Source organism: Carcharhinus amblyrhynchos, chromosome 7, assembly GCF_965287045.1.
Source record: "Carcharhinus amblyrhynchos chromosome 7, sCarAmb.v2.hapA, whole genome shotgun sequence".
Taxonomy (NCBI): Eukaryota; Metazoa; Chordata; class Chondrichthyes; order Carcharhiniformes; family Carcharhinidae; genus Carcharhinus; species Carcharhinus amblyrhynchos.
This window is the reverse complement of record NC_137330.1, coordinates 35,853,894-35,880,980: the sequence shown is the minus strand read 5'-3', so window position 1 is coordinate 35,880,980 and position 27,087 is coordinate 35,853,894. Positions and strand designations below refer to the sequence as shown.

Below are 27,087 nucleotides of genomic sequence, written 5' to 3'. Positions count from 1 at the left end.
AATAGTGTGCAATAAGCACAACATTTCTACAGTGAGGAAAAGGTAATTGTTGCTGGAACCTCTCAAATTTGTATTTTGTGAAAGGTCTTTGCAATATGAGATTTGCAGCATCATGAGCACTAATAATTATTAATTACATACCCCTCAATTGAGAGCAGGAATTGTAAAGGCTGAATCGGTTTTGAAGTAGAAACTGTGATCAGAAGCCTAATGATATGAAACTTATGTTTTTCAATGAAAGGTGAACCAGGGTCAAAAGTCCGAGCTGTTATTGATGATGAGGATTTTACTGCCAGAATTGTTACTGATGAAGGAGAATACAATATAGAGGTATTTTTTGATTTGAATTTACATTTTTTTAAAAATGTCACATCTTAAAACCCTGAAGAACATTATACAGGTTTTTTGTGTCAAACTACTCTATTTATTGTCCTTAAGATGAATTGTACATACATTTTAAGCTGATTTGATTTATTATTGTCAAATGAAATGGGATTCAGTGAAAAGTATTGTTTCTTGTGCGCTATATAGCCAAAACATACCATTCATAGAGTACATAAGGGAGAAGAAAAGGAGAGGATGCAGAATATAGTGTTACAGTCCTAGCTAGGATGTAGAGAAAGGTAAACTTATTATATGTTGATCCATTCAAAAGTCTGATGGCAGTGGGGAAGAAGCTGTTCTTGAGTTGGTTGGTACATGATCTCAGACTTTGTATCTTTTTCCCTGATGGAAGGTGGTGGATGAGAGTATATCTGAGGTGTGTGGGGTTCTTAATTTTGCTGGCTGCTTTTCCGAGGCAGCGGGAAGTGTTGACAAAGTTAACGGATGGGAGGCTGGTTTGTCTGGTGGACTGGGCTAGATTCACAACCATTTGTAGCTTCTTGCAGTCTTGGGCAGAGCAAGAGCCATACCAAGCTGTGATACATCCAGAAAGGTTGTTTTCTATGATGCATCTGTAAAAATTGGTGAGAGTCATAGTGAACATCCCAAATTTCCTTTGCTCCTGAGAAAGTAGAGGTGTTAGTGGGCTTTCTTAACTATAACGTTGACATGGAGGGACCAGAGCAGATTGTTGGTGAACTGCACACCTAGAAACTTGAAGGTTTCAACCATTTCCACTTCACCATTGATGTAGACAGGGGCATGTTTTCCTCTATACTTTCGGAAGTTGATGACTATCTCCTTCATTTTACTGACACTGTTGGAGAGATTATTCTCTTCGCACCATTTCACCAGATTCTCTCTTTCCTATACTTGGTCTTGTCATTGTTCGAGATCCGATCCACTACGGTGGTGTCATCAGCAAACATGAAAATGGAATTGGGGTGGAATTTACCCATACAGTCATTGGTAAGGGGCTGAGGACACATCCTTGTGGGGCACTGGTGTTTAGGATGATCATGGAGGAGGCGTCATTGCCTGTCCTTACTGATTGTAGTCTGTGAGTTAGGAAGTCTAGGATCTAATTGCAGAGGGAGGAGCTGAGCCTTGGACCAAGGAGCTTGGAGATGAGTTTTGTTGGGATAATGATGTTGAAGACTGAGCTGCAATCAATAAATAGGAGTCTGACATAAGTGTCCTTGCTATCCAGGTGTCCCAGGGTTGAGTGCAGGGCCAGGGAGATGACGTCTGCTCAAATGATATTGGATTTTAATCCATATATGAGCTACACAAGGTCACAACACAGGAGGACATTTAGGCTAGAGTATCCTTGTGGTAAACTTGCGAAGAAGATGCTCTCTTGGCCTTTAGTCTCCATTCTATAATATGCCCAAAAGTGCACTACTGTTACAAACTACCACCTAGTGTTTTGTACAAGTTTATCATTACTCCTTTACTCTTGTACTCTTCTAGTGTTGGCCTGTAATGTTTATGTATTATGTTTAAATTTGGACTTTATATTCTTATGCAGCCTTGCTCCAAACTCCAAATCTTATCTCTCTTCCATAGTTAAGTCTTCTGCCCCTGGCTATTTTGTATCCGTGTTCCATATTTGGAAGCTGAGCCTTCACTCCAGAAGTACTTTACTCTTGACTGTTTTTTAAATCTCACCACCCCTTCTTTATCACCTAGCCCATGTGCTCGTCCCCTCACTGCCTCCCTTCCCCTTAAGCCTATTTTCCTTCCAAATGTCCTTTGTTCAAGTAGGCTTTTAGTGACCTCTTCAGCAGATTTAAATTTGTGAAATACTTTAGGCCTGTAATGCTGGCTTAAAAAAAGACTTGCATTTATTTAGAACCTTTCCTGATGTTGGGGCATCCTGAAAAGCTCAAAAACCAATGCAGTAATTTTGAAGCATGCTTATTGTTACAATATAGGAAACACGCTATACAAAAATGCTGCACAAGTGCAGGGTCTTTTGTATTAAAATTGGCCAAAGTAGTTGTGAAAAATTCTAAGTAATTTATTTGACTATGATAACCTTTCTTATTTTCTCCAGCCCCTATGGAGGTTCGTTGACTCCGTGCCTGTTGAAAAATTGTTGGCATATAAATCTGAAGATGTCCAAGAAATTGGGCGTTTAATGTCATCAAATGTTTGTGGTTATATAAAACTGAATGACTCTGAGCTTTTACCAGAAGAAGTTGATGAGGAGGAGGATGATGATTTTGATGTTGATGCATCAACAGGTGGGTCTATCTGAGGAACTTCTGTCTTATTGTTTGTTTTTTGTTACTTGGCCTTGTTTAGTTTGTAAATTAGTTTTCAGCCATCTTGCTGTTAGCAGGTTTATTGGCTCTGCATTGGCTGAAATATTGAAATAAAAGTCTCAAGCTGTATGGGAAAGTACTTCACTCAATAGCACTGAATGTGCTTGGCTTACCACTTTACAACTTAAATTATTTATGCAAAATTTTAAATTCAGCAATCGCAACTGAAGCCCATTCTATTTATTTGCAATGCAGTACCTCAAGTGCTTAAAAGTTATGCTCACTTTGGATATTCCAAACACATTTTACAAACTGAGGTAAAATTGCAGAGACTAATGTTGCCTTTTATGAAACGTAGCACAGCTGAATATAAGATTTGCTATTGAACAGAAGTAACTGGTATTCAGAAGTTCAAATCCTCAGGATATGTGAATTATTATGGTTTCTTATACTTGGTTTGTGCAGTTTATAGAAAAATTTGTCCTTTGTAATCCCATGTATGATTTAAAACAAAACCATTTGGACATGTAACGTCATTTTGGAAAGGGAGCTTGAATATTGAGTCCTCAATGGAGAAATTAGTACCGTGGAAGTAGAATTTAGTTTTTCTGAAACTAACATGTTTTGTTTATTATCTTTTGTAAGACTCCTTTGCATTAAGATAGTGTTAATCTTGTGCAATAATGTTTTGTTTTCGTTCTTGTACTGTCCATTTCCTTTTGTTTTATGAAGGTGCAGGGATCTGGACTTGTGTTTCTGCTGTCAAAGCGATAGACAGATGACCTTCCCCTATAATCTCCATCAATGCCAACTTTGGCTTCTGGGAATGACTGCCTAGACAGGACATCTCTAACAAGTACTAGAAACAGGCAAGCTAGATGGATAGTTGGAATTATACTATAGATGCCCGAAGCAATTTGAATATATTTTCCACCAAATGTTTAAAATAACCAGCAGACAGATGCAGAGAAGCATTTTATGTTAAATAGAAAAGAGAAGTGGGCTTTATAAGCTAAGAATGCAATGAAAAATAATTAGGAAGTAATTACTTTCAGATATTACATGAAAATTCAGATGAGTTGGAAATATTATTACAGACAAAATGGCAGAGTCTGAGCACTGTTCCTGAGGCAAAGTTTTCTGTTGCTCAGAAACCATATAATGTAAAGTGTTTACTTTTTTACTCATTAATGGAAAGCTGTATGAAGTCGTTTTAGAACAGCTGCATTTGGAATAATCTTGGAGGCTCGTACCGTCAAACAGATAACCAACACTCCTCCTGGTTTGGAGGAAGCAGACTTGAATTATGATGATGATCAGAGCATTCTTGGCTCATCTGCAGCCCTCACACAACTTCCTCCCCTGCCTCTCTCCATTACAATCTACCCCATTGGAAAATTGGGGTGCTGTTCTCTGGTATTGCTCTTTACAATGCATTATTCTTGTGGGGTTTAATGCAGAAAATTTAGGTTGCTTGGTTTGTGTGGGGCAGCCTATTAGACTTGTCTCACAGTTGGAGTCTTATTTTTGGTAGGGGTCTTTAAGTACAGGTTCTGCAGATTTGTGCTGTAATTGCTTCTGAAAGAATAGGGTAATGATAGTTAATGGAGGATTATGGTCTGCAGTGGTCCTGAGAAAGATACCCAAAAACCAAGGGAAGATCATTTTATGTGCAATTCATTTTACATTCAAAATATTTGAAATGCTTCAGTGATGACAAGATTTCCTTTTCTCAATCTTCTAAATTAAGAGTGATTTAACATTTCTTTTTAGAAGAGACAGTCTACAAGCTGCTTACCATTTCTTTACCTACTTATTTTCTACAGGGGAAACATTTGAATGCTGAAATGCATTGAATGCTGAAGTTCATTAACCTGAAACATTAATTCTTTTTCTCTTCATGGATGTTGCTCAACCTGAATATTTCCAGCATTTCTTTTTTATTTTAACAACCATTACAAACCCTGACCTTTTGCTATACAGGATGTTCCTGAAGGCTTCACAACTGGACCAATTATCAGTCATTACTCTTTACTGATGTGAAATGAGATACTATTCTTAACTGTTCAGTGGCTTCTTGTAAAGAAACTTGGTATTTTCTGTTTCTCTTAGGACAGAGGATTCTTGAAAGGCTGCTAGAAGTATTTTGTTCATGCGTTGTTTTCAATTAGCTTCCACTTGTTACAGATTTTCTTATAATATGGCTGTGAATTTAGATTTGATTTGCATGTTTTGTTGCTTCCTGAGGTTTTATAGAATAGTACAGCACAAAAGGAGGTCCATTCAACTGAGAATGTGTTAGCTCTTTCAATGAATGATGCAGTTAGTCCTACTCTCTTTCCTTATATCCTTGCATTTTTTTCTACAAGTATTAATCCAATTCCCTTTTGAAACCTTTTATTGAATTTGTATCCAGCACTTGGGCAATGTATTTCAAATCCTGTGCACTTGTGTAAAAGTTTGATGCTGCCTCTGGTTCTTTGACCAATCACCTTAAATCTGTGCCATCTGATTATCAAACCTTTAGAAACAATTCCTCTTTAACATTTTCAAAACCCATTATGATATCAAATACCTCTATCTAATCTTCTCTTGGCCGTCTATGTCCTCAAGAGAACGACCCCAGCCTCTCCGGCCTATCCAATTAATTGTTATCCTTTATTCTTGGAACCATTCCTTATGCTATGTACCTGTTCCAAAGCTTTTGTATCCCCTTAAAATTGGGTGCTCAGAATGAGTGTTAATTCTTCAGCTAGAACTGAGGTTTAGCAAGGCATCCTGACTTTGATACTATTTATGAAGTCCAGGTTACTTTATGCTATAATTCTTGCATCCAGGAATGTTAAGTATCCACTTCTTCTTTGAATCTGGTCTTCATTATTGCCACTATATCATATCCCACATGGCTTTTTGTACCAGCCTTATTAACTGGATAGCTCACATTTACATACTTGCACTTAAACCTGTGTATTGTCTCTGATCTTCATAATTTGCAATATTTCAACCTTTGTCTCTCAATTCACTGCCTGTCTTGTATTACTACATCTTGGTGCCTAAACCCTGCCCCCCAGCAATATTTAATTGGCCCATAAGGATATTGGTCTCAGTTGTATTCAGGTAAAACCCTTTCATATTTAACAAATCTCTCCTGTTGCACAGGTCTTTACAATGTCTCAGGAATTTGAAGTCCTTTTATCAGCATCATTTTATCATGCATCAACTTGCCATATCCTTCCAATTTTATTTTTACTAACTCAGCATTGGAAGTAATCCAGAAATTTTCATTTGAGATGCTGATTTTTAACTTTCTCCCTAGCTCCTTTAGCTCTGATGGCCCTTACCCCACTTCTTCTGTCATTGGTTCAGCTGTGGATCACAGCTTGTGGATCTTTTACTTTTCATGTTCACGCTCCAGCCTGCCCTCTGCAGAATGCTCAGCACCTGTGCCTTTCCCTTATATCACTGCAGCAACGTACCATTTGGAATTCACATCAGTGGTAGCAGAACTGTATGTCTGTCTCCTTGACCATCAATTCCCTAATTAGTACTGCATTCCCACAAGTTGCTGTCCTTTTACAGTCCTTTGCCTCATAATGCCACGTTTAGGACTGTTCTTGGAGGTGTTGTTAGCCTCACTTGTTTTTATGCAGATTATCAGCCTGGTGACCACTGACTTCCTCCTGGAACTTATGATTGAGGAAACACTTAGCCACTCGTATGCCCTGCATTTTATCCAGCTGCACCTCAAGTTCAGAAACACTCAGCATAGATTTGAGCAATTGAGGACACTTGTGGAAATGTGGGTGTCCTAATGCTTCCAGATGATATAGTAATTGCAGTTTATAGGTTGTAGTTGTCCCTCTATTTGAACTGCAAAAATTCAGAAAAATTAAAATCAACTCTTTATGTATGAATTATGTAAATGCTGTGTAATTACTACACTTTCTCCTGTTCCTCAAAGTGAACTAACCAAAGACTGATTATTTACTGAAGCTTAAGAAGAACCACAAGATGCTAAATGCAAAGAACCTAAATATTAGATACCTCGATAAACAAGGTTCTGTAGCTCTTACTTTTGGTCTCCCAAATTCTGTGCTTTTGCAAACAAGTGTGACCCAATAAATACCTTTTTGAAAGTCACACAAGTTACAACTACTTAGCATCTTGCTCACAATATTCATCACCTAGTCAGGCAGCTATTTATAGTTGATTACCTGTTACCTGCCACTGACCTTGCAATTTCTATTAAGTTTAAAAGTCCAGCTAAATTTCTAACCACTCATTTAATATCTACGAGTGAATTCCTACTGTCACCAAATTCTTGGTTTCCGCTCTGTTTATGATTACCTCCAATTAACTCAGCTCTGTTTATGCAGCCAAATGAATGGAATTGTGAATATAATCTATGACAGTCCTGTTCAATATTTAACCTGTTCAGTGACCATCATCATGCATGCCATGTAAGTGGATGAAGTTGTAGAATATGATCATCAAAATATTGGTCAGAATCCTCATGAAAACTTTTTCAGTCTCGGTAAAATAGTGACTTTGCTTTTTAAGTAAAATCTGCAAGTGAGCACATAAACCCCCCTCTCCCGCCAAAAAATAAAGGTTGGATACTTCAGCTTTGGCAGGGCCCTTTTAACATTGTTGTGTGTCATTATAATACAGATACCAGCATCTGGAAAGAGACCATAAAGTGTAATGCTCAGATGGGAGATCTGAATAATGCTGTCACCTGTACTTCATGTATCTAGTTATTTCATTATAAAGGACAAATGAGCTATCCTTTATTTACTGAGGTAGCTTGGAGTAAATGCCTTTATGAGGAGGTTCCAAATTAACAATCAGCAAATTCTTACGATACCCAGTATTTGCCAAAAATGGACTGGGGATGTCATTTGAAATTGTTTGAATATGCTAATCATCAATGTGATTTACTTCTGAAAGCTGATGTCTGATGAATGTTAGAAAATTGTAAAGCTGTCTTCGATGCAGACAGACTTGAGAGCACAGCTTCACCTTTGCTGTATTCCAGAGGTCTTTATAAATGTTACTGTGGCTGTATTTTGATCATTTAGGTACAAGTAGTGCTACAATTGCCATCTGTTTGGGACAGGGTGATTTGAAAATAGTTCAAATTGAGAATAATTTGATAAGATTCGTACTCCATTTCTACAAGCCTGGGAATGAGTGTTGAGTGCAAGATATCTGCAGATGCCAAAAAGCCTATTGTGGGTGATGAATTAACATATTGGGCATGCTTCTTTACTTTTTCTAATTAGATGATTGGTGATACCCTAGATCTTGTCTCTCTGCAATCTTGCCACCCACATCCAGTGGTGAAAGGTGGTGGACAGTTAAACAGATAACTGAAGAACATAAGAACATAAGAACATAAGAAATAGGAGCAGGAGTAGGCCATCTGGCCCTTCGAGCCTGCCCCGCCATTCAATAAGATCATGGCTGATCTGTCGTGGCTCAGTTCCACTTTCCCGCCCTCTCTCCATAACCCTTAATCCCCTCTCTTATCAAAAACCCATCAACCCGCTTCTTAAAAATATTTAGCGAGGCAGCCTCCACCACTTCAACGGGCAGAGAATTCCAGATATTCACCACCCTTTGAGTGAAGAAGTTCCTCCTCAACTCCGTTCTAAACCGCCCCCCCTTTATCTTGAGGCTGTGCCCCCTAGTCCTACTGTCTTTTTTGAGCGGGAAGAGTCTCTCCACCTCTATCCTATCCATCCCATTCATCATCTTATACGTCTCAATGAGATCTCCCCTCATTCTTCTAAACTCTAACGAGTACAAGCCTAGTTTATTCAGCCTCTCCTCATAGCTCAACCCCCTCAACTCCGGTATCAGCCTAGTAAACCTCCTCTGCACTCCCTCCAAGGCCAAAATATCCTTGCGCAGGTGCGGCGCCCAAAACTGCACACAGTACTCCAGCTGCGGCCTCACCAATGCCCTATACAGCCGCAGCAAGACCTCCCTACTTTTATATTCAATCCCCCTCGCTAATATCCTAATCTTCAATGATGGAGGAGCCCAGCACATTAGTGCAAAAGTCAAGGCTGAAGCACTTGCCACCATCTTCAGTCAGAATTGCTGAGTGGATATTCTATTGCAACCTTTTCCTGAGGATCCCAGCAAATTTGATTCACTCCATTTGATATCAAAAACAGCTGAAAGCACTGAATGCAATGGCCCATGACAACATGCTGGCAGTAGTACTGAAGACTTGTTCTCCAGACCTAGGTGTGCCCCTTGTCAAGCTGTTCCAGTGTAGCTACAACACTGACATCTACTTGACAATGTGGAAAATTGGTCAGATATGTCCTATCCAGAAAAAGGAGGGCAAATCTGCCTAACTACCACCCATCAGTCTCCTCTCGATCATCTGCAAAGTGATGGAAATTGTCACCCTTGGTACTATCAAACTGCACTTAGACAACAATAACTTTCTCACTGATGGTCAGTTTGGGTTCTGCCGAGGCTTCTCAGCTCCTGACGGCCTTGGTCTGAATTTGAGGGATAAGGTGAGAGTGACTGCTCCTGACACCAGGATAGCAAGTGTGGCATCAAGGAGCCCTAAGTTAATGGGAGTCGGGGGGAAGTCTTTGGTGTCATAACCAGTACAAAGGAAGATGGTTGTGGTTGTTGTCAGTCCTCTCAATCCCACGACATTGCTGCAGGGTAATGCTTTATGCGTAAACATCTTCAGCTGTTTCATTGATGACCTTTTCTTCTTAAGGTCAGAAGTGGGGATGTTCACAATTTGCAATGACTCAGATACTGAAGCAGACTTTGTCCATATGCAAGACCTGGACAACATTCAGGCTTGGGCAAATAAGTGGCAAATAATATTTGTGGCACACAAATGCCAGGCCATGACAACCTCAACAAAAGAGAATCTAACCATATCTCCTTGGCACTCAGTGGCATTACCTTTGCTGAATCCCCCATTTTCAACATCCTGGAGGGTTACCATTGATCAGAAACCGAATTGTATCAACCATACAAATACTGTGGCTACAAGAGCAAGTCAAATAATGGGAATTCTGCAGCGAGTAACTCTCTCGACTCTCCAAATTCTGTAAACCATTAATGAGGCACAGGTTTGCCTGGATGAGTGAAGCCCCAGCCACAGTCAAGCTTGAGACCATGCAGGACAAAACAGCCCACTTGTTTGGTACCCCACCCACCACCTTAAACATGCATTCTATCGTCGCTAATGCACAGGCTTCTTTGACAGCACTTTCCAAATGCGACCTCTTACTACCTAGAAGGACAAGGACAGCCTATGCATAAGAATGCCTTCTCCTGCAAATTCCCTCCCAACCTTGTACCATCCTGGCTTTGAACTGTATCACTACCCTTTTGGTGCCCTGGATCAAAACCCTGGAACTTCTTTTCGAACAGGGAGTACCTGCAACGGATGTTAGTAATTCAAGAAGATGGCTCACCCACTATCTTCTCGAAGGCGATTTGTGAAGACCAATAAACCAACAATGCTCACTTCTGAAACAAGAGAACTGTATAGTTCTCTTGTTTCTTCTGATGATGTACATTTTTTTCTTTTGCTCCTTGTCTTTCCTTATTCCTTTTCCATCCTTGAATAGCAGTTACTGCAGAATACCTATGTGGATCCTCTTTAGAGGAACATCCCAGGTGGCAGTGGTCATTGTGTGCTATCCATTTTTGTTAGTGATTTTATATATGTATTAGTTCATGTTTCTTGAGCTATACAATTTTGAGCAAAATTAAAGTAATGCATTTTTTTTAAAGATCTGCCTCTATTTTTCTCTACAAAGCCCTGAAGCAATTTAGAGAGGAGAAAATGCTGCTGGTGTCAACAAAAATAAAAATCCAACTTTGAGCTTCTGGCCAAGGTTTGCTGTTTGATTGAATCTTCAGGACTCCTGAACCTGACTCAACTCTAGGTTTTCTCTTGTGTTAGCGCGCATTATATCACTATTACTGTGTTCTGTATACAATCTGCCAGACTTTAATTTGACTGCCTACAGCCGTGGTTAGATTTTGTCAGATCAGCTCAACACACAATATGCTATTCGTCATTTGCACCACATTGGGCATTTTTCACTTGAGGAATTCCATGCAAAGACCAGCAGTCTTTCATTCCGTTGTGTTTCATGGTTTGTGTTTATTTTTCTTAACTAAAGTGAAGTATCTGCTGTAAAAGCTTATACTTAAGAGTTCAAGTATTATACTATCTTTTGTGTATATGTTCTCACGGATGTTTGATAAATATCTTGTTTTTGCTTAAGAAAATTAAGACATAAAACTAACCCCTTTTAAATGATTGATTCTGAAATTTTAACTTTTATAGAATACATCCAGCGGCAGAAAAGGCAAAATGTTCTAGACACTGGGAAGAATACTTGCAAAATGCTAGTTGTAGCAGATCATCGCTTTTTTAAACACATGGGGCGCGGTGAAGAGAGCATCACTATCAATTATTTGGTAAGCAGATCCCAGGATTAATAGATTTGAAAATGTTTATCTGTTCTTGCTTCAACACAGCAAGAACATATCTTTTCCCCCATCACAGATAATGGGCTGGTTTATTTTTTAAGTGCATTGGTGTTGACTGTCATTGTATATTTGGGTAAAGATACCAAATTCAGCACTATTGTTTTTCTTTACATCGACATTGGTGGAACTTGGGAAAATTTGCTTGCTTTCCCAGCAATCTGGTCACTGGCAGTGGTGAGAAATATTGGGCAACGTTTTTCACTCTCCAAAAGGCAATTCTGAACAGAGCAAGATCACAGATTTAAAAAAAATAATAATTAAGTGTATTTGGGCATTGCTACTCATTTATTGTCCATCCCCAAATGCCCTGAGAAGTTGATCATGAGTTGCCAGCTTGGATACAGCTGAGTAGCTTGCTTAGCATTTCAGATGACAAGGAAGAGCGAACCATTTTGCCATGGCTCTGGATTTGCAGCCAGGCCGGAAATGAATGGCACATTTTCTTTCTTTTGATTTGATTTATTATTGTCAGATGTATTAGGATACAGTGAAAAGTATTGTTTCTTGCACACTTTACAGCCACAGCATACCATTCATAGAGTACAAAGGGGAGAAGGAAAGGAAATCATGCAGAATATAGTGTTACAGTTACAGATAGGATGAAGAGAAGGATCTGTTTAATATATGATAGGTCCATTCAAAAGTCTGATGGCAGCAGGGAAGAAACTGTTCTTGAGTTGGTTGGTATGTGTTTCCAAAGGACACTGGGGAACTTTTATGATGTTAGGTGCTTTCACTGAAACTGATACTAGCTTTATATTCCAGGATTTTATTCACTTAATAAAATTTAAATGCCCCAACTACATTGTTGGGATTTGACCTAATTCCTCCAGATTACTTGGTTCAGTAACATAGTATGCTGAGGTATTTATTGCCTTTTCAAAAGTATGCTGACCATGTGCTATTAAACTGATACAAAGTTTCTGAAAATTTCTACTGTGAACTACAAGGAACGTTTGTAGGTAAGACTAAACTGAGTTTAATAATTTTAAGGTCTGTTTTGATGAGGCTTAAAGTTTTTAAGCCTTTTATTCATTTTCATATTTTTGAATCAAGACTGCTGTATTTAAATTTAGAAAAATCATGAAAATCAAATATGAACTTGGGAAATTAACTCAGTTCACCTCCTTTGATTCCATAGATATTTCTTTGGGAGGCGAAAGGAGAAAAGTGGTGTATATCGGGTTGCCTTTTATTTCATGTAGTTAGTCTTGGGTTTAATATGACAATGAAAAATCCCTTCATCTAAGCATCAAATGTGAGGCAGAAAGGAAGAAGATTGTTTTTGCAAAACGTGATTCTATTACTCTGTAAATATCTTCAGATTTTATGGTCATACTTATAATTTGAACAAATTGTTTTTCTAACTCAGCAGTTTGAACTCTCCTTTCTAAATGCAGATTGAATTGATTGACAGAGTAGATGACATTTATCGAAATACTACTTGGAACGATGGTGGTTTGAAAGGATATGGATTGCAGATAGAAGAGGTAAATTAAATTGCGCTGAAATTTTTTTCAACTCTTGTCTCTGCTAAGCAAAGTATTAGCTCAACTGTTCTTGTCATATGTATGTAAGCTTAAAATGTGATAGAGTTAGGAGAATGTTTGTAGGATTGGGGGAAGTTGTAGATGGAAAAGGAGGTGAGGAGGGTTTTAAAGAGACATTTCCATTTGAAATGTTGAAGGAGCAGGAGCCACTGTCGGTCAGCAAAGGCAAAAGTAGTGACAGATCTGGCCTTGGTGCAGGATAAGATCCAAGCAGCAATGTTTTGGGAAAGCTGTAGATTGTGGGAGAGAAGAACAGGATGTGTGGGAGAGAAGAACAGGATGTGTGGCAGGAGTGTGTTGGCGTGCATAGACGAGTCTACAAAAATTAAATTGTCATGTTTAGATTGGTGTGATAACCATGTTTGTGGTCCGCTTTTAAAACAGCAAAAAGCTGTTCTGACAGAAGTACGTTAAACAGGCATCTAACCAGCTACAAGTCAGCTATGCAGTCGAGGTAATAAACAGCAATACCTTGAAAGTGAGGAAAGGGCCCTCCCCATCCTGTTCCAACTTCAGGTTAACCTGAGGACTAACCTCCTGGATGGTCAACGGCAAGAGACCATGCAGCTGACTGAAAATCTATACCCATCATAATTTTATACACCTCTATCAAATCTCCCCTCATTCTTCTACGGTCCAAGGAATAAAGTCCTAACCTATTCAACCTTTCTCTGTAACTCAATTTCTCAAGTCCCGGCAACATCCTTGTAAACCTTCTCTGCATTCTTTCAACCGTATTAATATCCTTCCTGTAATCAGGTAATCAAAACTTCACACAATACTCTAAATTTGGCCTCACCAATGTCTTATACAACCTCACCATAACATTCCAACTCTTATACTCAATACTTTGATTTATAAAGGCCAATGTACCAAATGCACTGTTTATGACCCTACCTACCTGTGACGCCACTTTTAGGGAATTATGTATCTGTATTCCAAATCCCTCTTCTGCTGCACTCTTCAGTGTCCTACCATTCACCTTGTATGTTCTGGCTTGGTTTGTCCTTCCAAAGTGCAATATCTTACATTTGTCTGCATTAAACTCCATTTGCCATTTTTCGGCCCATTTTTCTAGCTGGTCCAAATCCCTCCGAAAGCTTTGAAAACCTTCCTCACTGTCCATTATACCTCCAATCTTTGGCAAATTTGCTGATGCAATTTACCACATTATCATCCAGATCATTGATATAGATGACAAACAACAAAGGACCCAGCACTGATTCCTGTGGCGCACCACTAGTCACAGGCCTCCACTCAGAGAAGCAATCCTCCACTACCACTCTCTGGCTCAACGGAAGAAGCCAATGTCTAATCCAATTTACTACCTCTCCATGTATACCTAGCAACTCAACCTTCCTAACTAACCTCCCATGTGGGACCTTGTCATGTAATTGCTGTTTGTAGGACTTGCTGTGCATAGTGTCCTGTTGCCCTACATCACAACAGTGACTGAACTTTAAAAATGCTTCATTGATTGTGAGATGCCATGAGGCATATCCTTTGTTTTTAAACCCTTTCATAGAATTACAACTCCCTACTCTGTTACATCCCCTCTTCAGCCTAGCAACGTCTCCAACTCTGTTCCTGACAACTTTTTAACTGTTCTCTGGTAATGAGGTTTACAAGCTTTCAATGCACAGAGTGCATGATCACGTCCTGGAGACATCTCAGAGACTCGATCTTTGCAAGTTTGTGATACAGGAAGCTCATTCATAGTTTAGCTCCTCTTTGGAAATACTACTTTCAGCACCTGCCCATAAACTGACTATTCCATATACGGATCTCTGCCTGAGGCTGAACCAGGTTTACTGTAAGACCTATTAAGATCTGAGCTGTGTTTCAGACCTTGTATCTTCTCCTTCCCAAAACATCATCTTCCACCTCCTACATTGTAATCCATTTTCCAGTTCTACCCATTCACTTAACCTAATCTTCGTAATTTTATGCTTCCGTTTATACTGTCTACAATGTAACCTATCTTCTTCATTGGCATATTTGGATATATATCCTTCTATCCCATGATTTAATAAATATGATGAATAGTTGAGGCGCCAACATCACTAGTCACTTTCTTCCAGTGTAGCTACCCATTATCTGCTCTTTATCTGCTTGGCCACTTTCCTAACAGGCCGATAGCTTGTTTCCATTTCCATGAGTTACAACTTGAACAAGCAGTCTTTTACGAAGGACTTTATCAGATGCTTTCTGGAAATCCATATTAATGGTATCCAAAGACATTTCTCTGTCCACTATTTTAGCTGTCCTTCAAAAATTAAATCCAGTTCATCAGGCATGACCTGTCCTTTACAAATCCATGCTGATCCTTTCTGATCAGGGGAAATTGTTAAGGTGGTCAGTCACACTCTCAATTATACACTGCACGGCAGATGTTAGGCTAACGGACCGAGAATTTCCCTTCTCTCTTTTCTTAAATGTTCATTCCCGAATTGAGAGAGCTTTGAACTCTCTGTTACAGGATCACCCTCACCTTTAATCAGAACATCTTATTCTGCACAAACTCTGAGGCTGTGTCATAAAATCAGGCAGTGCTCTTCCTTTGCCTTTTTTTAGTTAACAATCCTTTCACCCCCAACTCCGCACTCTCCACCAGAATTAGAAACAGCTTCAAGATAGGTGCACATGCCTTTAATCTCATTTCGTGTTTTATAATCTGACTTCTGGTCTGATGATGTCTTGAGTGGGGGAACAAAGTCTTGAAAATTGATATATATTTTAGTGATCTCTTACCACTGCATGAAGTTCTCGGGATTTGCTGTTGATAGCTGAAGAGCAGCAGATTGTTCTGCACAGGCTTGTATTGCTCATTCCTTTACTATTATAATCCATGATCTATTTCAATTAAAGGAACAGCTCCTCCTTCCCCAGGGTGGTATTGATGTCAGACCTGGAATTACTTTGGATATTGGCTTTGAGTGTTGGTGGTCATGCATCCAATTCCTCTTCCTCTCTCTCTGCCTCTCAAACCCTACTAGTTTAATTGTGTTGTGGAATGTGTTGCAGATGAATGTTAAATTTGCCTTTTGTTCTATATCCCCAATCAGGTTTGCTCACCCTTTGGCTCTTTTTGTGCTGACGTACATCAACTATTGGTTCCCTGTTGCTTTGAATTTTAAATGTTCACTTTCGTGTTTAAACTTCACTGCCTTGTTTCTCCCTATCTCTAACCTTTTCTGGACCTGCAGCTTCATTTTTCTGATTGTAACCTATCGTGCATTCCTCCACCCTCCTCCACCTCCTTAACCCACAGTTAATGGCTATGACTTTGTCTCCCTTGGATCCACACTTTGAAATTTCCAATCTAAATTTCTCTGCATTGTCACCTTCCTCGCTTCCTCCTTTCACGTCATCCTTCCAACTCACCGTTGATTAATCTTTTGGTAAGGCCCTCTAGATTCCTTTCTTTGGCTTGGGCATCCTTCTGCATTAAAGTTGCTATTTTAAATGCAAGTGATTAATATATGTTTTTTAAACATTACAGATTATCGTCAACAAAGAACCAACAAAGGTGTCCGCAGGGCAGAAACATTACAATATGGCTGGCAGCTATCCAGATAACAAAGATGCTTGGGATGTGAAACCTCTGCTAGAGGTAAGGAAGAGCTGAAGAGAGAATATTTTAATTAAATATGTTTAAGGAGCTATTTTCAATACTGACGGAAATTGAAATTGTTATACAAGTCTGAAGGAACGGCTACTTGTAAATCAATGCTGGGGAAACCTATGCCAGTGAGTGGGCTGCATGGGTGACCCTCCTTCACCTCAGTGCTGCAAGGTTGAAATTGGGCACGTGGACTAACCGTGACCCCATGAATAAGATTAAATACATTTAATACGCACCATATATTTCATAATTTACAGAAAATACTTAACGATTCATATAGAACGGTCATCAACTTCAAATGGGGAAAAAAGAGAAATATTTACGCTTACCTTGCGCATATTGCAATTTATTTATCGAAGCTAATACCAGCTTATAATTAAGAAACGTTATACATTTCTTAATTACATAAGTACGTGCTTTAGATGTGTTTTTTATTTACCTTTATTATAACTACTGCTCCCCATAAGCTTTACTATTGCTGTTTTTAAAAACTTTATAACAAAGAAAGCCTTATAGTTGCCAATAAACTGCAGAAGTATTTAAAGATAAATGAGGAAAACCGACCAATTGCTCTGCTCTATCTCGCTCTTTGCCGTGTCCTTTTCTTACTTGGACCCACTCTCCGTGTACTCTTTCCCATGCCTTTTTATCTTCCTGGGTCCACCCTTTGTTTTGCCCTTTTCCACACCCTTTTATCATCTTGGTGCCATTCTTTTTCTTGTTTTCTTTTATTCTTCTGCCTCTGCTCTAAATGTTGCACACTTCTACCCTCCTGGCTCCACTCAGTCTTGCTCTTTCTCACTTTCTTTTATCTCTGCTGCTCCGCGTGCGTGCTCGCTGACAAAATGCCCAGTGGGCCAAATTTAGAACACTGAATCGCATGTGGCCCACAGGCTGCAGGTTATCCACTGCAATTCTAAATTGTAACAGTTGATCTCTATATCTTAATATATTTGAAGATTTCTTAAATTCTAACAGAAACAAATCAGAAGACATTAACTGTAAAAATGCGATATGTATTTTTTTGAAACCTAAGTATGCACTATTTATAAATATAGTCACCCAGTTAAGCCCAAGGTGAGGAGAATTCATTTCATTTGAGGCTAGCGAGTCTTTGGAACTCCCTTCCTCAAAAGACAGCAGAAGCTACCTTAGAATATTTTTAAGTCCAGGTTAGAGAGATTCTTGATAAACAAGAAAAGCTATTGGAAATAGGCAGGAGATTACAATCAGATCAGCCTTAACCTTATTGAATGGTGGAGCAGGCTCACAAGGCCTACACTTAATTCTTATGTTTATATTAAAGGGCTGATGAAAATTAGTGCAAAACAAATTACAGTAGTGCCACAATTTCAAATCTGAGCTGTGTTGAAGTCCAGTTGTGCTATCCCTGAGTGAGAAGGAACAAAACTATTGTAGCCTGGATAATTGGCAGTACACCTTGGTAAAAGTGGCTTAAAGATATGTCAAATGCCCGTCCATTCTGCAGGATGGAAGACCAGTTGAATAGAACATTTTTCAGGAAACGTTTGATAATCCTACTGTACAAAAGGTATAGAAGAAATATCAAATGCCTTATGCTTGCATGTGTCTTGAGTTAACTGATTCAAAAATAAGTTTTTATTTTTTGTTAGCTTTCGAATATCTATTTCTCTGAAGAATCTCATTTTCTTTCACTGTTCAGCAATTCAGCGCTGATATAGCCAAAAGTGCATCTAAAGTTTGCCTTGCACATTTGTTTACATACCAAGATTTTGAACATGGAACTCTTGGACTTGCTTATGTTGGATCTCCGAAATCACGTGCATTAGGTGGCATTTGCCCTACACGTAAGTCCAAATGTAAATGAAATTTTAATTTTTTAAATTTTCTTCAGGGGTGAAGAAATAAGTGGATGAAATGCATTTTTTAAAGTTGATTGCATTGGAATAAAATTGTTGAAGTCAAGTTAGCATAAAGATGATAGGATATAGAGGACTAATTTTACCCATGTGCGAAAGGCAGTGAGTCACATCACTAGTTGCACACACTGGGAATTCATGGACATGCTTCCTGTGATTTGCTGCTGTTAATTTTAATAGATGAGAAATTGCGTGAAGTGTGTCAGCACTTTCCTGTGTGCGCGCGCTCGGGCAAGGTTTCTCCGAGCAGTAAACAAAAGTACGTGATGTTAAAACAAAGACCCTTGTAACCCTACTGACACTAGAACAATGAAAATCTTTTGTCGTCATCTTTTGTGAAAATTGTATCAATAGCTGTGTCATCTAGGAATGTTTTTTTACCAGCCTACGATCACCCAACCATGCAGAAGTTAGTTTACCTAAATACTGGATTAACCAGCACTAAGAACTATGGGAAAACAATCCTCACCAAGGTAAATTATACATTACTTAAGGCTTCAATTTGTCTTAATTTTCTTCCTTAGTTTGATGTAGTCGAGCAATAATTTTGTTAAAATTTGTTGAGGATACTCATTCCTTGTTACATTAATATGCTAACCTGGTCCTATTGCTGGTACACTATATTGTAATTTATTTTTGTTTTGTTCGCTGCTGGTTCAAAAGTTAATATAACTATGTTTTAGCTGAGACTTTCCAATTTCAAAGTTTATTTAAACTGAGCAGTGATATAGTTATTTTGATGTACCAGGACCTAAATTCCTAAATATCAAGTTCTTAGGTAATACTGCATTGTGGTTAGCCTCTCTTTGCCCTTTCATCTCTATCCCAACTCTTCACTCACCACCACAATCATTCTAAGCACTTAAATGTCATCCTGCACTAGGAATGACATTTTGTTAGATTGCTGGTATTGAATTTGACTAATAAAGGAAGGGATAGGACAGGGAAGAAAATTCAATTAGGAAGCAGTCACCATTTCTTTCCTGTTTTCATTTCTTTTCCTTTTGCGTGCTCCTGATTTCATTCTCCATTTAAGGAAACAGCCTGATTCTGTTCTAATTTATACTGGCATGGCATTGAAAATTTTGGAGAATGCTAAAATTTCGAATGGAACTTAGTTGATGACTTAGAATTTGAACCAAAGTGTGGTCATGATTGTATAAAAGTTTTGAAATGAACTTAAAACCATTTATATTTAGCAGCAGTAAACTGAAATATATTGGGCTGGATTTTCTAAATGTGACCTATTGTTTTATGAACACACAATGAAAAGGAACAAGTATATTTGCAAGATGGGGCACAGTGGATATGTCACTAGGCTAGTAATCCCGAGGTCCAGACTAACGATCTGGGGCCATGGTTTCAAATCCAGTCATGGCAGCTGGTGGAGTTTAAATTTGATTAATTAATTTAATAATCTGGAATTGAAAGCTAGCCTCTCTGTAATGGTGACTATTACCAGTTGTCATAAAAACTCATCTGGTTTACTCATGTCTTTTTGGGAAAGGAAATCTACCATCCTTACCTGGTCTATCCCATATGTGACTCATAGCTGTGTGGTTGACTCTTAACTGTCTCCTGCAATGGCCCAACAAGTAATTCGGTTGTATCACTGGGTGTACCAGTTCAAGAAGGTGGCACACTTGAGGGCATTTAGAGATGGGTAACAAATGTTGGCCTCACCGATGGCCACACCCCATGGGGAAAAAAATACTTTCTATCTAGCTTTGCAAGCTCTTGATTTTCCTCTTTACTTTCGTGTGGCTATCTTTTTGGATACTATCTCTGGACTTCAAAGTTTGTCCCATCCTATTTTCAGACTGTGCCAAAGTTATGAAATGACGTGCAGCAAGGAGGGAATGGAGGAAACAAATTCAGTTCATTTGTATCATTCTAGGATTTGTGCATCTTTTCCCTTTAACTTTTTGCCCTTTGCTCAAAAACAAACACCACAGTGTTTGGAATGAAAACACATATCTGGTTCAGTGTCTTTCTTTATGCTTTAACGTATTTTTAGAAATAGAAAATAATTGCTTGATTTTAAACCTGTCTGAATTGGTTTGGGACATGTTCTACTTTTTAGAAATGGGGCAGGAAAATTCATGTGTTGCATTTGTCTTTCTTTTGGCTGTTCGTCTCTTTAGAAATGACATGATGACAGATTGTCTTTCTTGAATTTTGAAGTCACAAATGGCTGTTTATATAAAAAATTTTTTAAAATTATGAAATAGGAAGCAGATCTTGTCACTACTCATGAATTAGGCCATAACTTTGGAGCAGAGCATGATCCAGATACCAGCGAATGTGCCCCAACTGAGGACGGTGGTGGGAAATACGTCATGTATCCCATAGCAGTGAGTGGTGACCAGGATAATAACAAGGTACAGTAGAACTGAGCTTTTACATAAGTATTTAAATTGTCAACCCACTACTTATGAAGGAATGCATTACCATAAGCCAGGTAAGGTTTGATTGGCTAGCCAACTGCCTTTTAATGCTGTATGCTGTCCAACCTTTTATAAGTACATGTCAATGCGCGCAAATTGCAAACCTTGTTGAATAAAAGAATTGTTTTAAATAAGGAAGTAGGTTGGCATATTTATTATTTTACTTCTGGATGCTGAATTTGAATCCAGTTCAGAGTGGTGGTATTAATGTTTCTTATCGTCAATCACTGTAAAAGCATCTTCTGAAATTAGTTTAAGCAATCTTGTCGCCAGCTCCTTGTTGATATGGCTTCCTTGCTCAAAGCTCACTGTTTGTCAGCAGATCTTGACAGTAAATTGGGAGGCTATGAAGTTGGTTGCTGTGGGAAATGGAAAAATTCATTAATGGGAAACTTTTCCTGCAGCTGTTTTTAATATTTTATTCAAAAAAAAACACAACTGCAATCCTGAAGCTGATTTGCAGGGCGAATATTCAATGCAACTTACATTGTAATTCAACCTTTTGGCTGCAGATGTGTTTCTTGAATAAAATACCATTAAGAGAATCATGCATTTGTTGCGGAGATAAAAACAGGGAAATTTACTTGGTACCCAGGTCCACTAGATGGGAACAGAAATTTTGAGCTTGAATGCCTGAAATGGGAATGCTCAGCACTTCTAAAGGAGAGAATTGGCTTGGGTTTCAGCTTTTGCTTGCTCTCTGTCAACTTGTCAAAATGTGAGCATATCAGTATTTGACAGAGGACAAATACAGGCTTAGTTATGATATTGGCCAGGATTTAATCAGCTGCTGATTCACTGTTTCACTGGCTCATATGTGAACCACTGACTTATATCTGTGTGGAGTTTGCACATTCTCTGTGTGTCTGCACGGGTTTTGTCTGGGTGCTCTGGTTTCCTTCCGCACCCCAAGATATAGGGTGAACCATGTTAAATTGCCCCTTAGTGTTCCAAGATGTGTAGGTTAGATGGATTTGCCACGAGAAATGTGTGGTGTTAGGGGATAGAGTGGGGTTAGGATCTGCGTAAGATACTCTGTTGGAGAGTTGGTGCAGACTCGTTGGGCCGATTGGCCTCTTATACCTTGTAGGGATTCTATGACACCAATAAAGCTAAAGCCCAGCTAGGAATCAACGTTTCAAGAAGGTAGAGGCAATGATTTATTGAGAGAGTGATCATGGAAGTAATATAAAATTTCTGAAAAAGGATATAAATTTTTTTAGTAGGTAAAAGCATTGTCCAGAAGTCATGATAGATATGATGGTCTCATCCATATCTGCTAAATGTATATGTTACATATAGTTAAGATCACATTTAGCTTGGCTGCAAAGGTCCCGAATTGAAAATAACCCATTCATTCTCACCACCTCAATGCATTCATTTTTCAGTGAAGTACTTGGAGCTGCTTGTGGAACTGTATCGCAAAGGGTTCAGCTCTTGTCTCTCCTGACCCAAAATAAAAGTTGTGCATTGACAAAAAAATTAAACTCTGCCAAGTTTATGAATTAGATCCCTTAAATCATTTGTGCAAATATTTGTAGTGAATTCATCAGATATCAGTGTAAACAAAGCTCAAATTTTATTATAATGTGGTAAATATGTAGAGATTGAATTCAAGTCTGTGTCTTGTTCATTCACATGATACAGTTTTGACCCTCAACCCTTCCCTCTTCTCTATATGTTAAAACTTTTTTGTCTATAAATTCTATTCAGTGTGCATTTACTGTGTTGATGTAGTACCTGGGATTCTCAAGCATCGATATGTTGCATCATAAGCATCAGCGATATTACAACATTTTCTTCTATTGATTATGATATTTGATGAAAATGTCTCCATTCGGTTGGACAGTAGTTTGCACTGTGCCAGGGACCTGGGTTCAATTCCCGGCTTGAGTCACTGTCTGCGTGGAATTTGTATGTTCTCCCAGTGTCTGCATGGGTTTCCTCCGGGTGCTCTGGTTTCCCACCACATTCTGAAAGATGCGCTGGTTAGGTGCATTGAACTGAACAGGCGCAGGAATGTGGCGGCTAGAGGAATTTCACAGTGCAGTGTTAATGTAAGCCTTACTTGTGACTAATAAATAAGAACTTTAAACTTAAACGTACATTAGTGGTTTAACAACGACTTTACCGGTGTTTAAACCTTAAATTTGTCAGTATGAAGTATAAGAATTGGAGGTAGATTTGCTTTAGTGCTCTTGTTAATATAGAGAAGCTTGAAATGAGCAATTGCTTATCCAGTAATTTAGTTTAATTTATCACAGTAGTATGGGACAGAAATAAAAATGACATGGTTATGTTTAATCCTGCTCTTTAGCAAATGCAGTGCTTGACTAAGTATTTAGCTAGATGAAATTAAGTTCTCACTTGCAGAGATTTGGTGGGCCATCCACCCACCAGTTTCCTGATCCATTGCTAAGTGTATCAGATACCTTTCCCTTCTGAATCCAGTATATTTACCCCTTTCTCACGAAAATTCATGTGACTGGAATGTTGCGTTAACTTAAAATGGCCAATATGAAATAAATACTGTTGCCGATATTAATGTTTTAAAATGTTTAATGGATTTCCAAATTGCAACTCATGGAAAGTATTTAATTCTCCAGCTGTTCTCCAACTGCAGCAAACGATCAATTTATCGGACATTAATTAATAAAGCAGCTAAGTGCTTTAAGGAAAGGAGCAATAAAGTATGTGGGAATTCACGTGTAGATGAAGGAGAGCAATGTGATCCTGGACTTTTACATTTAACTGAGGACAAATGTTGCACTCAACAATGTCAACTCAAAAAAAACAAAAATTGCAGGTAAGGAATTAAAGGCCATCTAATCATTCTATTTTGAAGCACTACTCTAATTAATTAATGTGAATTTAATTTTTCTTTTAAATTAATCATTGCTTGATTTACAATACTTTGGAATACAGGTAATACTTAATTCTTTGACTGGAAATTGAACCTGGAGCCATTGATCTGCATGTTTGAGTTAACCTGTGCCTTCATAAACCAAATTCTTGGGCACTTCCCTTTCTAAGCATATTGAAAAGAAGCATGCAATTCAATTCTAAATACTTGAATGTTCATTATAGAAATAAAGATGTATATGTTCCTAGTGTCAATCCTTTGGAAGATTTTGAATTCTAAATGTTGTGGATAGAATTAGGTATCCTCAGATAGTCCTGAGCAATCGTAGCATTTTAAACTAAAAGGAGGCACAAATGTGTCAATAACACAAAATTAGAAATCTGCATTATAAAATTTACACAATACAAAAAATTCCCCAGTTTAATTTTTTGTGTGTTTTAGGAAGGATTATCTTTCAGTTTGGTCATTTTTGGAGTTTCTAAGCAGTTAGAATTGTTTGGAGGTAATTGCTTTTAATAATTGTTTCCAAAGTGACAAGAACAGTCCATGCTGCAAGGATTGTCAATTTGAAAAAGCTGGAAAGAAGTGTCAGGAAGCAATCAATGCAACATGCAAAGGAGAATCCACATGTACGGGTAAGTGATAGCAGAAACCTGTGTAAGTGGAATTTAAAGAGATTGTCACAATAGGATGACAATTATGAAAGATTTCAGAGAGCTTCATAAGCCATCTCAACCCATTTGCAATTGAATGGCTGAAACAAAGTTAAAGGAAGGTTCAGGATGCTGTGTGAATGTGCAGGCAGGCAAGGACTAAGAAATCCAGCATTTGACCTTCTGCTGAGTTCCTGAATTGGATTCCGTGCTTGCAATGAATATTGGCCTTTGTGTTATTTCATGTCATCATCGCCATAGGCCAGCATCGCATCATGCCATATAGTACTTTTGCCATAAGACCCTGTGAAAACCACTGACCTCAAAACTGCAATGTGGTTGATCATGCAACTCTGCTTCTTGATCACCCGAACTTGACCTATTTCACGTAGCACTAATGACTTACTGTGATCTGGTATTACAGATAGTCAGTTATTAACACAACTGTGCTGTCATTTCAGCTTACTTTGAGAACTGTCTAACGGCATTAATCATCTCCCAAAGCAAGGTATGTTCACCTCCTGCTGCAGATGGAGATGTGCCTGGCAAGTCTTTAGATCCTTTTCCAAAGATACAATTTAATGGGATTCTCATTGGTGCAAAAGAAAATGAAATGCTAGCAGTTTGCCATGATTCATGAAAATGTTGCAGCCAGACGGAAAAGTACATAGTTAATACTCTGAGTACTGCTGGGGGGTACAGCTCATCTGGGGAACCAGCAGTGGCCATGTCTCTGGAGCAGTGTCTGGCCCTGTAACTCAGAGGGCTAAGGAAAGGAGGAGGAAGTCAGTATTATTCGGGGACTCGACAGTGAGGGGGTCAGATAGGTGATTTTGCAGAGGCAGACGGGAGTCTCGAATGGTGGTTTCCCTCCCTGGTGACGGGATCCGGGATGTCTCTGGTTGTGTCCCAGAAGTACTGAGGAGGGAGAGGAGCCAGAGATAGTGGTACATACTGGTACTGCTGACATAGGTAGGAAGAGGGAAGGGGTCCTGAAAAGAGAATATAGGGAGTTAGGTAGACAGTTGAGAAGGAGGAACGCAAAGATAGTAATCTCGGGATTGCTGCCAGTGCCACGGGAAAGTGAGAGCAGGAATGGAGTGAGGTGGAGGATGAATGAGGGGCTGGAGCAGGGATTCAGGTTCTTGGATCATTGTGACCTCTTTTGGGGCAGGTGTGAACTATACAAAAAAGATGGGTGGCATTTGAATCGCAAGGGGACCAATATCCTGGCGGGAAGGTTAGCTAAGGCTACTGGGGAGACTTTAAACTGGAAAGGTTGCGTGGAGGGAATCGAGATGAGGTGACTGGGAGCAATGAGGTTAGTTTGCAAATAGAGAAGAATTGTGGACAGTGTAAGAGGGAGGATAGACGGGTGATAGAGAAGCGGAGCCCTCAGACCGAAGGTTTGAGATGTCTCTATTTTAATGCCAGGAGTGTGGTGAATGAAGTGGATGAGCTTAGAGCGTGGATTGCTGCTTGGAAATGTGATGTGGTGGCCATTACAGAGACTTGGATGTCTCAGGAACAGGACTGGATACTTCAGATGCTGGGTTTCAGATGTTTCAGAAAGGACAGGGAGGGAGGTAAAAGGGGGGAGGGGGGGTGGACTGGCACTATTGATCAGTGATAGTGTTATGGCTGTAGAGAAGATGGACACCGTGGAGGGATTGTCTACCGAGTCTCTGTGGGTGGAAGTTCGGAACAGGAAAGGGTTGATAAATTTGGGTGTTTTCTATAGGCCGTCCAATAGCATCAGGGATGTTGAGGAGCAGATAGGGAAACAGACCCTGGAGAGACGTAGTAATAACAGAGTTGTTGTGATGGGAGACTTTAGTTTCCCAAACATCGATTTGAATATCCCTAGGGTAAGGGGTTTGGATGGGGAGGAGTTAGTTAGGTGTGTTCAGGAGGGTTTCTGACACAGTATGTGGATAAGCCTACAAGAGGAGAAGCTGTACTCGATCTGGTACTGGCTAATGAACCTGGACAGGTGTCGGATATCTGAGAGAACATCTTGGGGACAGTGATCATAACTCTATTTCCTTTATGCTAGAATTGGAAAGAGATAGGACAGGCAAGTTAGGAAAGTGTTTATCTGGAGTAAGGGGAAATATGAAGCCATCAGGAAGGAAATTAGACAAGTAAATTGGAAGGAGGTGTTCTCGGGGAAAAAGTACTGAAGTAAGGTGGCAGATTTTCAAGGAATGGTTGTCTAGAGTTCTGGACGACAACGTTCCGATGAGACAGGGAGGTTTTGGTAGGTTACGGGAACCGTAGTGCACGAAAGTTGTAATGAACCTAGTCAAAAAGAAAAGTAAAGTGTACAAAAGGTTCAGAGAGCTAGGAGATGTTAGGGATCTAGAGGAGTATATGGCTTATAGGAAGGAACTTAAGGAAATTAGGAGAGAACATAACATAAGAAATAGGAGCAGGAGTAGGCCAACTAGCACTTCAAGCCTGCCCCGCCATTCAATAAGATCATGGCTGATCTGTCTTGGCTCAGTTCCACATTCCCGCCCTCTCCCCATAACCCTTAATCCCCTCTCTTATCAAAAACCCATCAACCCGCGTCTTAAAAATATTTAGCGAGGTAGCCTCCACCACTTCAACGGGCAGAGAATTCCAGAGATTCACCACCCTTTCAGTGAAGAAGTTCCTCCTCAACTCCATTCTAAACCGCGCCCCCCCCCCCCTTTATCTTGAGGCTGTGCCCCCTAGTCCTACTATCCTTTCTGAGCGGGAAGAGTCTCTCCACCTCTATCCTATCCATCCCATTCATCATCTTATACGTCTCAATGAGATCTCCCCTCATTCTTCTAAATTCTAACGAGTACA

The 27,087-nt window shown here is 39.3% G+C and overlaps 1 protein-coding gene across 2 annotated transcripts in view; it reads left to right on the top strand.

Moving 5' to 3' along the window:
• adam17b (ADAM metallopeptidase domain 17b) overlaps positions 1–27,087 on the top strand; it is a 58,945-nt gene that overhangs the window by 11,616 nt on the left and 20,242 nt on the right. The window contains exons 4-13 of one of the 2 annotated variants that reach the window (XM_080192137.1): positions 242–330; positions 2,444–2,633; positions 11,005–11,138; positions 12,611–12,700; positions 16,263–16,373; positions 18,070–18,214; positions 18,671–18,759; positions 20,518–20,667; positions 23,340–23,539; positions 24,128–24,231. In XM_080192137.1, coding sequence (XP_080048263.1) covers positions 242–330; positions 2,444–2,633; positions 11,005–11,138; positions 12,611–12,700; positions 16,263–16,373; positions 18,070–18,214; positions 18,671–18,759; positions 20,518–20,667; positions 23,340–23,539; positions 24,128–24,231 — 1,302 coding nt within the window. Of the gene's footprint in view, positions 1–241; positions 331–2,443; positions 2,634–11,004; positions 11,139–12,610; positions 12,701–16,262; positions 16,374–18,069; positions 18,227–18,670; positions 18,760–20,517; positions 20,668–23,339; positions 23,540–24,127; positions 24,232–27,087 lie in introns of both variants that reach the window. The other variant, XM_080192136.1, reaches the window with a different exon arrangement.